Below are 12132 nucleotides of genomic sequence, written 5' to 3'. Positions count from 1 at the left end.
CCCATGGCTCTTCTCGAAAGTAAACTTGCAGCTAAAAAGAGATGCACTTAGGATTGTTGATGAAGAAACTGTATTCCTTTGTATTCACCAAGCACAAGAGACAGATTACCTCATCTTTTTTGTTCTCCAAATTACACCGGAGTTCGAGAATTTCATTACTTTTTTCTCGACGATATCCTAGCAGCTCATCAGTTTTTGTCTTTAATTCTGTGTTCAACCAACTGTTTTGACTCATTAATAATTCCTTTTCTTGCTCAAGACGTTTCTCACGATACTGCAAAAAAAAGAAAAGGGTTTAGTAACAAGAGGATCAAAAAAAAGTTTTTATTCATTTTCGAGATCTGGGTGTTACAGGCAAGGATGGCAATGATTACCCACCGCAAATAGCCCTTAAGAATGTGGTGTGCACAACTCCGATTAGTGAGGGTATGTATTTCCATTGTGTTTTCAGGTTGAGAGCATTTTAGACCTAACAATGATGAACATCCAACTCTTGAAATAGAACTTGCAGGTACTGGTGTTCCCATGCATTTGCTACTTATCTTCCTTAGAGGTTACGTTATCAGATCATTCAGCAGAATATTTAGGCAGTGGGAACGATATAAATCAAACAGCCTGCTTTGATCCAGATGGAGCAAGTGGAGAATATTTTATCACGTTCCTGACTTGTGGAAAGCCTTTGTGCTGGCAGGTGATACACTTGCTGCATGAAACGCAGTATTTGACCTTTTCTTGGAACCACTGTATTTAATTTTGATGCTCCAGCCAGAAGAAACGGACTCTCAGCATTTACTTGTGAATGTCTTTCAAAATCTTACACTTTTCAATGCAATCATTTATCATTGTTAACTCCAGTAAATGAAGCCCAAAATATTCAATTTCTTCATAAAACTCAATTTTATTCCAGGAATCTCACCTTGTGAATTACTGCTACAATCAACCATCATTGCCCACATACTCACAAGATCAACAACAAGCCCCACCTTCAAAACGTTCAAACATATCTATGAATACGTGCATGAGTCCAATAATATGTGCATGATGAGACCAACTCGTCCACTCTGACCACTAAGACCCATCCAAGCTAGTCCCACTTCCATGTGCCTGACCCATACCCCTTTTATCCTTTCCTTTCCATATATCTTGTCCAAATGTCTTTTTGTCTTTTAAATGTTACTGTTACTAACTACTTCCTCCGGCAGCCCGTTCCATATATCTACCACCCTATGTGAGAAAGTTGCCCTTCGGGTTCCCATTAAATCTTTCTCCTCTCATCTTAAACCTTTGCCCTCTATCAAGGTTTCGGTTCCCCTACCCTGAGCAAAAGATTGCATTCACCTTATATATTACCCTCGTCAATAGACAATAGGCCCTTCGTGCCAGCACCACCATTCAATGTGATCATGGCTGATCATTCTCAATCAGTACCCCGTTCCTGCCTTCTCCCCATACCCACTGACTCCACTATCCTTAAGAGCTCTATCTAGCTCTCTCTTGAATGCATTCAGAGAATTGGCCTCCACTGCGTTCTGAGCAGTGAATTCCACAGATTTACAACTCTCTGACTGAAAAAGTTTTTCCTCATCTCCGTTCTAAATGGCCTACCCCTTATTCTTAAACTGTGGCCCCTGGTTCTGGACTACCCCAACATTGGGAATATGTTTCCTGCCTCCAACATGTCCAACCCTTAATAATCTTATATGTTTCGATAAGATCCTCTCTCATCCTAAATTCAAGTGTATACAAGCCTAGCCGCTCCAGTCTTTCAACATATGACAGTCCCGCCATTCCGGGAATTAACCTAATAAACCTACGCTGCACGCCCTCAATAGCAAGAATATCCTTCCTCAAATTTGGAGACCAAAACTGCACAGTACTCCAGGTGCGGTCTCATTAGGGCCTTATACAACTGCAGAACGACCTCTTTGCTCCTATACTCAACTCCTCTTGTTATGAAGGCCAACATTCCATTGGCTTTCTTCACTGTCTGCTGTACCTGCATGCTTCCTTTCAGTGACTGATGCACTAGGATACCAAGATCTCATTGTACGTCCCCTTTTCCTAACTTGACACCATTCAGATAATAATCTGCCTTCCTATTCTTACCACCAAAGTGGATAACCTCACACTTATCCACATTAAACTGCATCTGCCATGCATCCACCCACTCACACAACCTGTCCAAGTCACCCTGCAACCTCATAGCATCTTCCTCACAGCTCACACTACCACCAAAGCAAATTTGCTAATGACACTTTTAATCCCTTCATCCAAGTCATTAATGTATATTGTAATTAGCTGCGGTCCCAGCACCAAGCCTTGCGGTACCCCACTAGTCGCTGCCTGCCATTCTGAAAGGGACCCATTTATCCCCACTCTTTGCTTTCTCTCTATCAACCAATTTTCTATCCATATTAGGACCCTACCCCCAATACCATGTGCTCTCATTTATTCACAAAATGCTGGAGTAACTCAGCAGGTCAGGCAGCATCTCGGGAGAGAAGGAATGGGTGACGTTTCGGGTCGAGACCCTTCTTCAGGGGTCTCAGTTTGAAGAAGGGTCTCGACCCGAAACGTCACCCATTCCTTCTCTCCCAAAATGCTGCCTGACCTGCTGAGTTACTCCAGCATTTTGTGAATAAATCGATTTGTACCAGCATCTGCAGTTATTTTCTTATACCATGTGCTCTAATGTTGCCCACTAATCTCCTATGTTGGACCTTGTCGAAGGTTTTCTGAAAGTCGAGGTACACCACATCCACTGGTTCTCCCCTGTGAATTTTCCTCGTTACATCCTCAAAAAATTCCAGAAGACTAGTCAAGCATGATTTCCCCTTTGTAAATCCATGCTGACTCGGAACGATCCTGTTACTGCTATCAAAATGCTCTGCAATTTCGTCTTTTATAATTGACTCCAGCATCTTCCCCAATACTGATGTCAGACTAACTGGTCTATAATTTCCTGTTTTCTCTCTCCCTCCTTCTTAAAAAGTGGGATAACATTAGCTACCCTCCAATCCATAGGAACTGATCCTGAATCTATAGAACATTGGAAAATGATCACCAATGCGTCCACAATTTCTAGAGCCACCTCCTTAAGTACCTTGGGATGTAGACCATCAGGCCCTGGGGATTTATCAGGCTTCAGTCCCATCAGTCTACCCAACACCATTTCCTGCCCAATGTGAATCTCCTTCAGTTCCTCCATCACCCCAGGATCTCTGGCCACTAGAACATCTGGGAGATAGTTTGTATCTTCCTTAGTGAAGACAAATCCAAAGTGCCGGTTCACCTCGTCTGCCATTTCCTTGTTTCCCATAATAAATTCCCCTGCTTCTGACTTCAAGGGACCCACATTTGCCTTGACTATTTTTTTCCTCTTCACATACCTAAAAAAGCTTTTACTATCCTCCTTTATATTATTGGCTAGCTTACCCTCGTACCTCATCTTTTCTCCCCGTATTGCCTTTTTAGTTATCTTCGTCATTTTATACACCTCTATAAGATCACCCTCATCATCCTGTGCTACTAGGAATAAAGGCCTAGCTTGCCCAACCTCTCCCTGCAGCTCAGACCCTGAAGTTCTGACAACCCCCTCATGAATCCTCTCCGCTGTGACCAAAACAGAACACAATACTCCAATTGAGGCCTCATTAAAGCCTTGTACAACTGTAAATAACATCCCAACGCCTATATTCAATACCCGGAACGATGAAGGCCAACAGAGCAAAAACCTTCTTCACCACTCTACCTACGACACTACTTTCAGAGAACAATGTATTTATACCTACACACAAAACCCAAGTTTACTGCCGCATATTCAAATGCATGTACATTTTTTTCATTGGAAATCCTTACCAATAATTTGCCTGACATAGATGCTCGCCTTATGGCTTATCATTCCCATGTTTTGCTATGAAGCCCTTCTTAAATAGAGGACCAACATTAGCCACCCTCCTTAAATAGAAGCACATTTACTGCCCTCTAGTCTTCCAGCATCCTACCTGCATCAAACAAATATTCATACATCTCAGTCAAAGTATCTGCAATTTCTTCCTTCACAGTGTGCTTAGACATATCTGATCAGGCCCCAGAGATTTATCTGCCTTCCTACATTTTAAATGAATAGGTTTTATTCATTGAGGACATCACCCATCCTGAAGGCTCCACACAGATGCCCTCTTTGGTTTCTGTGGGCCCTAACTGTACAACTGCAGTTGTACAGGGCCCTGGTGAGACCGCAGCTGGAATAGTGTGTGCAATTTTGGTCTCCTAATTTGAGGAAGGACATTCTTGCTATTGAGGGAGGGCAGCGAAGGTTTAAAAGGTTAATTCCCGGGATAGCGGGACTGACACATGATGAAAGAATGGGCTTGTATTCACTGGAATTTAGAAGGATGAGAGGGGATCTTATAGAAACATATAGAATTCTTAAAGGATTGGACAGGCTGGATGCAGGAAAAATGTTCCCGATGTTGAGGGAGTCCAGAATCAGGGGTCACAGTTTAAGATAAGGGGTAGGCCATTTAGGTCTGAGATGAGGAAAAACTTTTTCACCCAGAGTTGTGAATCTGTGGAATTCTCTGCCACAGAAGGCAGTGGAGGCCAATTCACTGGATGTTTTCAAGAGAGTTAGATTTAGTTCTTGGGGCTAAAGGAATCAAAGGATATGGGGAAAAAAGCGGGAACGGAGTACTGATTTTAGATGATCAGCCATGATCATATTTGAAAGGCGGGATGTGCTGGCTCAAAGGGCCGAATGGCCTACCCCTGCACCTATTTTTCTGTTTCTAACCTCTCTCTAGTCTGAAGAAGGGTCTCAACCCAAAATGTCATCTCCAGAGATGCTGCCTGACCTGACCTCCAGCACTGTGTCGTTTTCGTTCTCTTCATACTTTTTCTGGATTTTCCTTATCTTATCTGTCAAAGCTATCGCATGCCCCCCTTTTGCCCTGATGATTTTTTTCTGAAGTATGCTCCTCAATCTATTTTCTCCTCCGCTTTGCATAACTCATCACATAATTTAAATGCACACAAAATCAAATACTTGGAGTGTGGAATTTTGAAAGAGCCTTAATAAATCATGGTTAGACAGCAATCGTGGTTTATATTACGCAATTAAAGACGTTACTTCAACCCCATTGAATTGGACAATTCTGCATTGAAAAAACAAGAATCACTTGCAAATAATTGAAAGGAAGTATTGTTATGAACCACATGAACCAGAGGCTAAGGAAGAAACAATGGTTAATTATGATTTCATTATATAAAAGATGTGGTCATAAAATCTAGTGAGTTGCAGTTTAAATGCAGTTTAAAAAGAGTATAAAATCAGCAATATTTCACCTGGTAGCCATCGACAGACTGCAGCTCACCTTAATAGAGACGTCTGACACTTGAAGTTCATCGAGTTTTAACTGAAGGTCTATCTTTGCTGAATGTGCTTCCACAAGTTTATCATTTAGACGTTTCAAATCCTCTACAGAAAGACAAAATGGTTCAATTCATTAAGTTTCTTTACGTTGTTTGGCCCAACTCACCGATGCCGATCAAGACACCCCATCTAAGCAAGTCCCATTTGCCTGCATTTGGCCCAGATATATCCCTCGAAACCTTTCCAATCTATTACCTCAACTACCTCCTCTGGCAGGTCGTTCCACATACCCCCCCCCAACTGGATGTGGAGGGGATGTTTCCACTAGTGGGAGAATCTAGGACTAGAGGTCATAGTCTCATAATTAAAGGACGTTCTTTTAGGAGGATGAGGAGAGGTTTTTTTTAGTCAGTGTGGTGAATCTGTGGAATTCTTTGCCACAGAAGGTTGCGGAGACCAAGTCAGTGGATATTTTTAAGGCAGAGATAGATTCTTGATTAGTACAGGTGTCAGAGGTTATGGGGAGAAGGCAGGAGAATAGGGTTAGGAGGGAGAGATAGATCAGCCATGATTGAATGGCAGAGAAGACTTGATCTACTCCTATTTCTTATGACCTTATCTTCTGCGTGAAAATGCTGCCCCTCAGTTAATTTTTTTCCCTCTCACCTTAAACCTTTGTCCTCTAGCCCAAGCCTGCCCAACCTTTCCCTTTCGTAAATCATCTCTGCACTCTTTCCAGCTTGATGATATCCTTCCTATAGCAGGGTGACCAAAACAGAACACAACACTCCAAATCCAGCCTCACCAACATCTTTTACAACTGTAACATAATGTCCCTACTTCCATACTCAATAATCTGACAGATGAAGCCCTATGTACCAAAAGCCTTGTTTACCATTTTATCCATCTCTGACAACACTTTCATGGAACTCTGCACCTCGGGAAGATCCTTCTCTTTAACCCGTCACTACCCAAGGTTCCCGCCCATTTTAAAAAACATCCACTGCCCAAGATCACCAGGGTGACAAGCCTCAACCCCTGCCGTCTTTCAGGGGTACTGACTGCCCAACCACCAACTGTACTGATGCCTTAAGAAGGCAGTTAATATCATAGATAACACACCATGGCAATACTCTCTTCTCATTGCTACCACCAGGAATATGTTACAGAAGCCTGCGAATCGTCACCCTAAGGTTCAAGAACTGCTTCTTCCCATCAACCATGGGATTCCTCAATCACCCTGCACAATCCTACACACAACTCTACATCAGCACCAAACCACTCCGGACACTCCACTACTGCTGTTGCTCTACATACTTTAGTTCTTTTCACTACTGTGGTCTTATTACCCAATGATGCCAGACAATTTTGCACAAAGAAATCTAGAAGGCGCATCAGGTGCACGATACCTTTTCATTCATCCAGCCTCAGTGAATCATCTGCACTTGTCATACATTTCCCTGCCTACACCTGAATGATGCAAAGCTCAGAGTGCTGTAAAATGGTAAACCCCGTCTCCTGTAATCCTTTATCAGTCCATTAGACTCATTCACCATCTCACCAGCTGTTAAAATTGTTTTCAAAAAGTATGTCGTGTCACAGGTAGCATTTGGCCTTCATTGGTCAGAGAATTGAGTAAAGAAGTATGGATGTTATATTACAGTTGTACAAAATATTAGTGAGTAGAGTATTGTGTTTCGTCACCCTGTTACAGGAAAGATGCCATTAAGCTGGAAAGAGTGCAGGGAAGATTTACAAGGGTCTGCCAGGACTCAAGGGCCTGAGGTGCAGGGAGGGATTGGGCAGGCTAGAATTTTATTCCTTGAAGGGCAGGAGGTTGAGGGATGATCTTAGATGGCATTAGAAATCCTTCTTTGAATTAATATACCTGCAGAGGTTTAAGGTATTATAAATTATATTATAAATTATATATTATATATTATGTATTATATACAAAATATATAATAGAATATTTTCTGGTCTATACACTTAAAGCATCCCAACTAAATTTCCCTGAGCAAATGCATCTCTCTCACCATTAATGGGATTTATTTTGTTCAAGATTCTAGTCTCTGACCTAATGTTGCAAAGGAAGCAACATTAAATTTTACAACACCAAATCCTTTTTTCCAATGCTCCACCACTAAATTACTAATTAACCCCATCTTGCTACACAAGACAAAGTCTGAAACAAACTGACATAATAACAATGCTCCAGGAAATTGTCCCAAAAAGTAGATGAAATTTGAGTTTGACCAAATTGATTTGTACACTCTTGCTAAAAAAAAAACCCTCCCCATGTTATCTTTGCTAGTATCACGTCTTATTTTGTTATTATTCTTTACAAATGTATTTTTTAATGGAGGGGGGGATTCCAACTTATAATTTTTGCTGCCCTTGCTGGTAACGACAAGATCATTCTTCACTACCACCCGTATGTCATCCCATATTATCCAAGATCCTATTCCCATCTCCTTTTCAGCTTTGTTTAACTTATAACAAAACTTTTGTTTTCAGACACGTGAAGATCACAGCTTTGAAGAGGTAAAAGGTACGTACAATGATAGGAGGTTAACGTCATTGGCAAATTACTTTGCACATCACACATTATTAGAAATGTGCTAAAACTTTCAAAGTTACGGTATATACATCTTTAAGGGCTGTTGCAATTAGGTACTAAATTTTAATGGTTACTCAACATACCATTCAAATGTTCCATTTGCTGTGATCTACGTTCAAGTGTTCTCACTAGCTCTCGTTTTTCATTATCCAACTCTTCTTTTGCACGAGAAAGCTGGCTCTGTATTGAAACGAAATGAAAATTAAACATAATACTCTTATTTATATTTTCCAGGAAAGACAATGGTTCAAGCCACCAATAACAGCTTACTACAAGCAGTGATAATGATAGACCATCTATAGATGGGATTCACAATCCTCTATTAAACATTGCTCCCTTCCCACTGTTATTTCCAGAAGTTAGATTGTAGATCTGATTTTTCAATCCACCTGATTGCAGACCTTGCACTTTTCCTGTTGCTGTAAGGCTAAAATCTGTAACACTATATTGTGCACTATATTTCTCCTTGTACTACCTACACTTGCGAATGACTAGATTGCACTTATGTATCATTATGTGACTGGATCCTGGACATCCTGCTGGAATGACCGCAGGCAGTGAGAATGGGCCCGCACCTGTCCTCCACTATCACCCTGAGTACCGGCACACCACAGGGCTGTGTTCTGAGCCCCATGCTCTACTCCCTCTTCACACACGACTGTGTTCCTGCATTCGACACCAACACCATTGTCAAGTTTGCAGACGACACAACGGTGATCGGGCTTATCACCAACGGGGATGAAACAAACTATAGAGCGGAGGTGCAGAACCTGGCGGACTGGTGCTCGGATAACAACCTGTCCCTAAATACCAGCAAGACCAAGGAGCTGATCATCAACTTCCGTAGGTCACATAACGGGGAATATGCCCCGATCTCCATCAATGGGGACAGTGTGGAGAGAGTGTCCAGCTTCAAGTTTCTGGGCACTCACATTTCGGAGGACCTAACATGGTCCAATAACACTGCTGCGCTGGTCAAGAAGGCACAACAAAGACTGTTCTACCTAAGAACACTGAAAAAGTCTGGTCTACCCCAACAGCTGCTGATGACCTTCTACCGCTGCACCATAGAGAGCATCCTAACGCATGGCATCCCTGTGTGGTACCTCAGCTGCACGGAGGCAGAAAGGAAAGCTCTACAGCGGGTAGTCCATAGAGCACAGAGGGCCATCGGAACACAGCTACCAGACTTGGAGGGCATCTACAACACACGATGCCTCAGAAAAGCCACCAGCATCCACAAAGACTCTTCACACCCCTGCAACAGTCTGTTCGAACTCCTTCCATCGGGCAGACGATACAAGGCCTTCTACGCCCGCACCTCCAGACTCAGGAACAGCTTCATCCCCAGGGCCATAGCTGCTATGAACCGGTCCTGCTGAGCCGGATGGTCACAACGCATAGATCAACTTGCACTTTACCCTGTCTAAAACTGTTACAATTGTTTCGTCGGGTTGCTGTTGTCTAAATTACTTAAATTATTGCATCGTATGGGAGGCGCATTCCCAATCTCGTTGTACCCCTGGGTACAATGACAATAAAGATATATTGTATTGTATTGTATTGTATAGTATGATTTTGATTCGATAGCACGCAACAAAACTATGCACTGTATTATGTGAGCTTACACATGATAATAAACCATTACCTCCAAATACTCCAAACACCTTGTAATAAAAGCCAACACCCCATTCAACTTCCAGATTGCTACACTTGCATGTTACATTTCTGCATTTCTGTTTTACTTATTCCCTCTTGATTCATAGAACACTGAAGAGCGCACTGCATCTCTGCCGACAATGTCAATCTCACCAATCCTATCTGCCAGCACATGATCCAGATCCCTCTATCCCAACCTTTTCATCTGTTCTCATCTCTGCTTCTGCATGGGTTGAGGGCATGGGTAAATAGAGTGATGAAGACAGTAGAAACAAGGAACTGCACATGCTGATTTACCAAGGAAAGACTCAAAATACTGGAGTAACTCCAGCGGATCAGGCAGCATTCCTAGAGACAGTGTTTGGCATACTTTCCTTCAGCAATCAATGTATCGAGTACAGGAGTTGGGACACTTGTACAAGTCTTTGGTAAGACTGCATACACTTGGAGTATTGTGTGCATTTCTGGTCACCCAGATATAGGATAGATGTAATTTAGCTGAAAAGGAGGCAGAAAAGAGTTACAAGAGTGTTAAGCTTACAAGGGCTTGAGTTATAGGAAGAGGCTGGGTCAGTTGAGACTATTTTTTTCCCCAGAGTATAGGGGATTGAGGTATATAAAATCATGAGAAGTGTTGACAAGGTGATGATCACAAACTAGTTCCCAGAGTAAGTATTTTTAAAACTACAAGGCATAGAATTAAGATGAAAGAGTAGGATTGATGATATCCAAGAGGCAACTTTCTCCACACAGTAGATGGTGGATATAGGGAATGAGCTACCAGATGAAGCTGTGGAGGTGGGCACCATTACAATATAAATATTGGACATTTGGACAGGTACATGGATAGAAAAGATTTATTGATATGTGCCATAAACAGGGCCAGCTTAGACAGACATCTTAATTGACAAAGATGAGTCGGACTGAAAGTCCCATTTCTATGCTGTTTAACTATCACTTTATAACCTGCCCTATGAGGGCATCGCCGGGTCCTCTCTTCCTGCATGTCATGCAATATGGACCACAGCTAACAGTTACTACATTCTCTGGTTAGATGAAGAGCTTTTCCTCCATTTCATTCTATCAACATTCATTGAAAAATCAATAAAACGTTGGATGTACTCAAAATTTATGGAGGTAAAATGCAACATCTGTGGAGATAAGGAGAGTTGGGTAAGATGGCAAATGCAAAGGATAGGTAAAATACTGTATTTCACATTGCGTACCTCTGTATTCATAAGTCTGTCCTTAGCAGATTCTAGGTCCTTATTTTTGCCCTTAGTATCTTTTAATTGGTCGCCTGTAAAGAACAAATACATGAAATCACAAAGAAAATGGATGAACCCATCTGACCACACCCAGTACCTTTAGAAATTAACCCATCTTAAAACTTTTGAACTTTTGCAGTAGTACTTACTAAGTGTAGAAAGTTCTTCACGCAAATTCTGACATTCTTGAGTCTCTGATACTAACTTTTCCTGTGTCTGGGTCAGTCGTTTTTCCACTTCAAAGTACTGTTGCTCTGAAATGTTATCATAAATGTTTTTAATTTGAACTCTCTGCAACTATTAATCTATGCACTGATATTTGTACACTCTATGCAAATTTATTATCCAACCAAAGTTTACATTAAAATGCACCTGAGTTAATAAATTATTTATCAAGTAACCCGTTTCAAATTCCAAATAATTAAAAGTAAAAGAGTGCACAGTATGATTAGATATACAAATTCTTTCAATCTGAAAGATAAAATGTTTACAAAAACCCGGTCAAATAGAACCAAGAAGATTTGAATTAAGTTATGGCAATGGGTAATAAACATAAAGCAATAGTAATTACAGGTCTACCTCCGAGAGAAGTCCAACGGTACCCAAACGATACCCAGGCAGACGACTAGAGACATCGGCCCGCAAAGTCGGCCCAGTCCTAGGCAGACCTCCAGAGCCTCAGCGAGTAAATTTGATCCAACTGATCGGCCACCGAAGTTCAGACGAGGTAGAGATTGGCCACGCCACCCGGTCTAGATGCCACATTTATGAGGGGACTTCCAGGGGGTGGGGATTCAAGTACGCTCTTGTAATTTTGCCCAGATTAGATGAGGCGCCGGACCACCCGTTGCTTGAAAATCGGTGTGATTTTTCATTTCAAGCATCCCTGGGCCAGGGAAGCATTTATATAATCTAATTCCCAAGAACGTGATGAGGCTTGGAGCATCTGATTCGTGGCTTGAGGAAACCAACTAACCTAGTCCATTTCCCTTGAGTGAGAAGTTAACTATGTTGCCCTGAAAACAGTAATCATAATAGACTATGCTGGGTAAGAATGCTAGGTTTTCTTTCACCAAGTCAAGTTTATTTGTCACAGACTTTTCAACAGTCCACCAAATTCATTATCCCTGTTAAATTGTACACAGCCCAATAATAAAATTAGAAGCACCTCAAAGCACGTTAAATGGAACGGAAGCCTCCTGCAAATTAAA

General features: G+C 41.7%; 1 protein-coding gene across 4 annotated transcripts in view; it reads right to left on the bottom strand.

The window, feature by feature from the left end:
• The window catches only part of tprb (translocated promoter region b, nuclear basket protein), a 70085-nt gene that overhangs the window by 47100 nt on the left and 10853 nt on the right, over nucleotides 1-12132 (bottom strand). For all 4 annotated transcript variants that reach the window (XM_078407605.1, XM_078407607.1, XM_078407606.1 and 1 more), the window contains exons 2-6: nucleotides 11071-11175; nucleotides 10880-10953; nucleotides 8078-8174; nucleotides 5376-5479; nucleotides 110-274 (exon numbers count right to left, since the gene is read on the bottom strand). In XM_078407605.1, coding sequence (XP_078263731.1) covers nucleotides 110-274; nucleotides 5376-5479; nucleotides 8078-8174; nucleotides 10880-10953; nucleotides 11071-11175 — 545 coding nt within the window. The remainder of the gene's footprint in view (nucleotides 1-109; nucleotides 275-5375; nucleotides 5480-8077; nucleotides 8175-10879; nucleotides 10954-11070; nucleotides 11176-12132) is intronic.

This window comes from Rhinoraja longicauda, chromosome 11 (genome assembly GCF_053455715.1).
Source record: "Rhinoraja longicauda isolate Sanriku21f chromosome 11, sRhiLon1.1, whole genome shotgun sequence".
In the NCBI taxonomy this organism is placed as follows: domain Eukaryota; kingdom Metazoa; phylum Chordata; class Chondrichthyes; order Rajiformes; family Arhynchobatidae; genus Rhinoraja; species Rhinoraja longicauda.
Note: the sequence above shows the minus strand (reverse complement) of the source record. Positions and strands in the feature narration are given on the sequence as shown.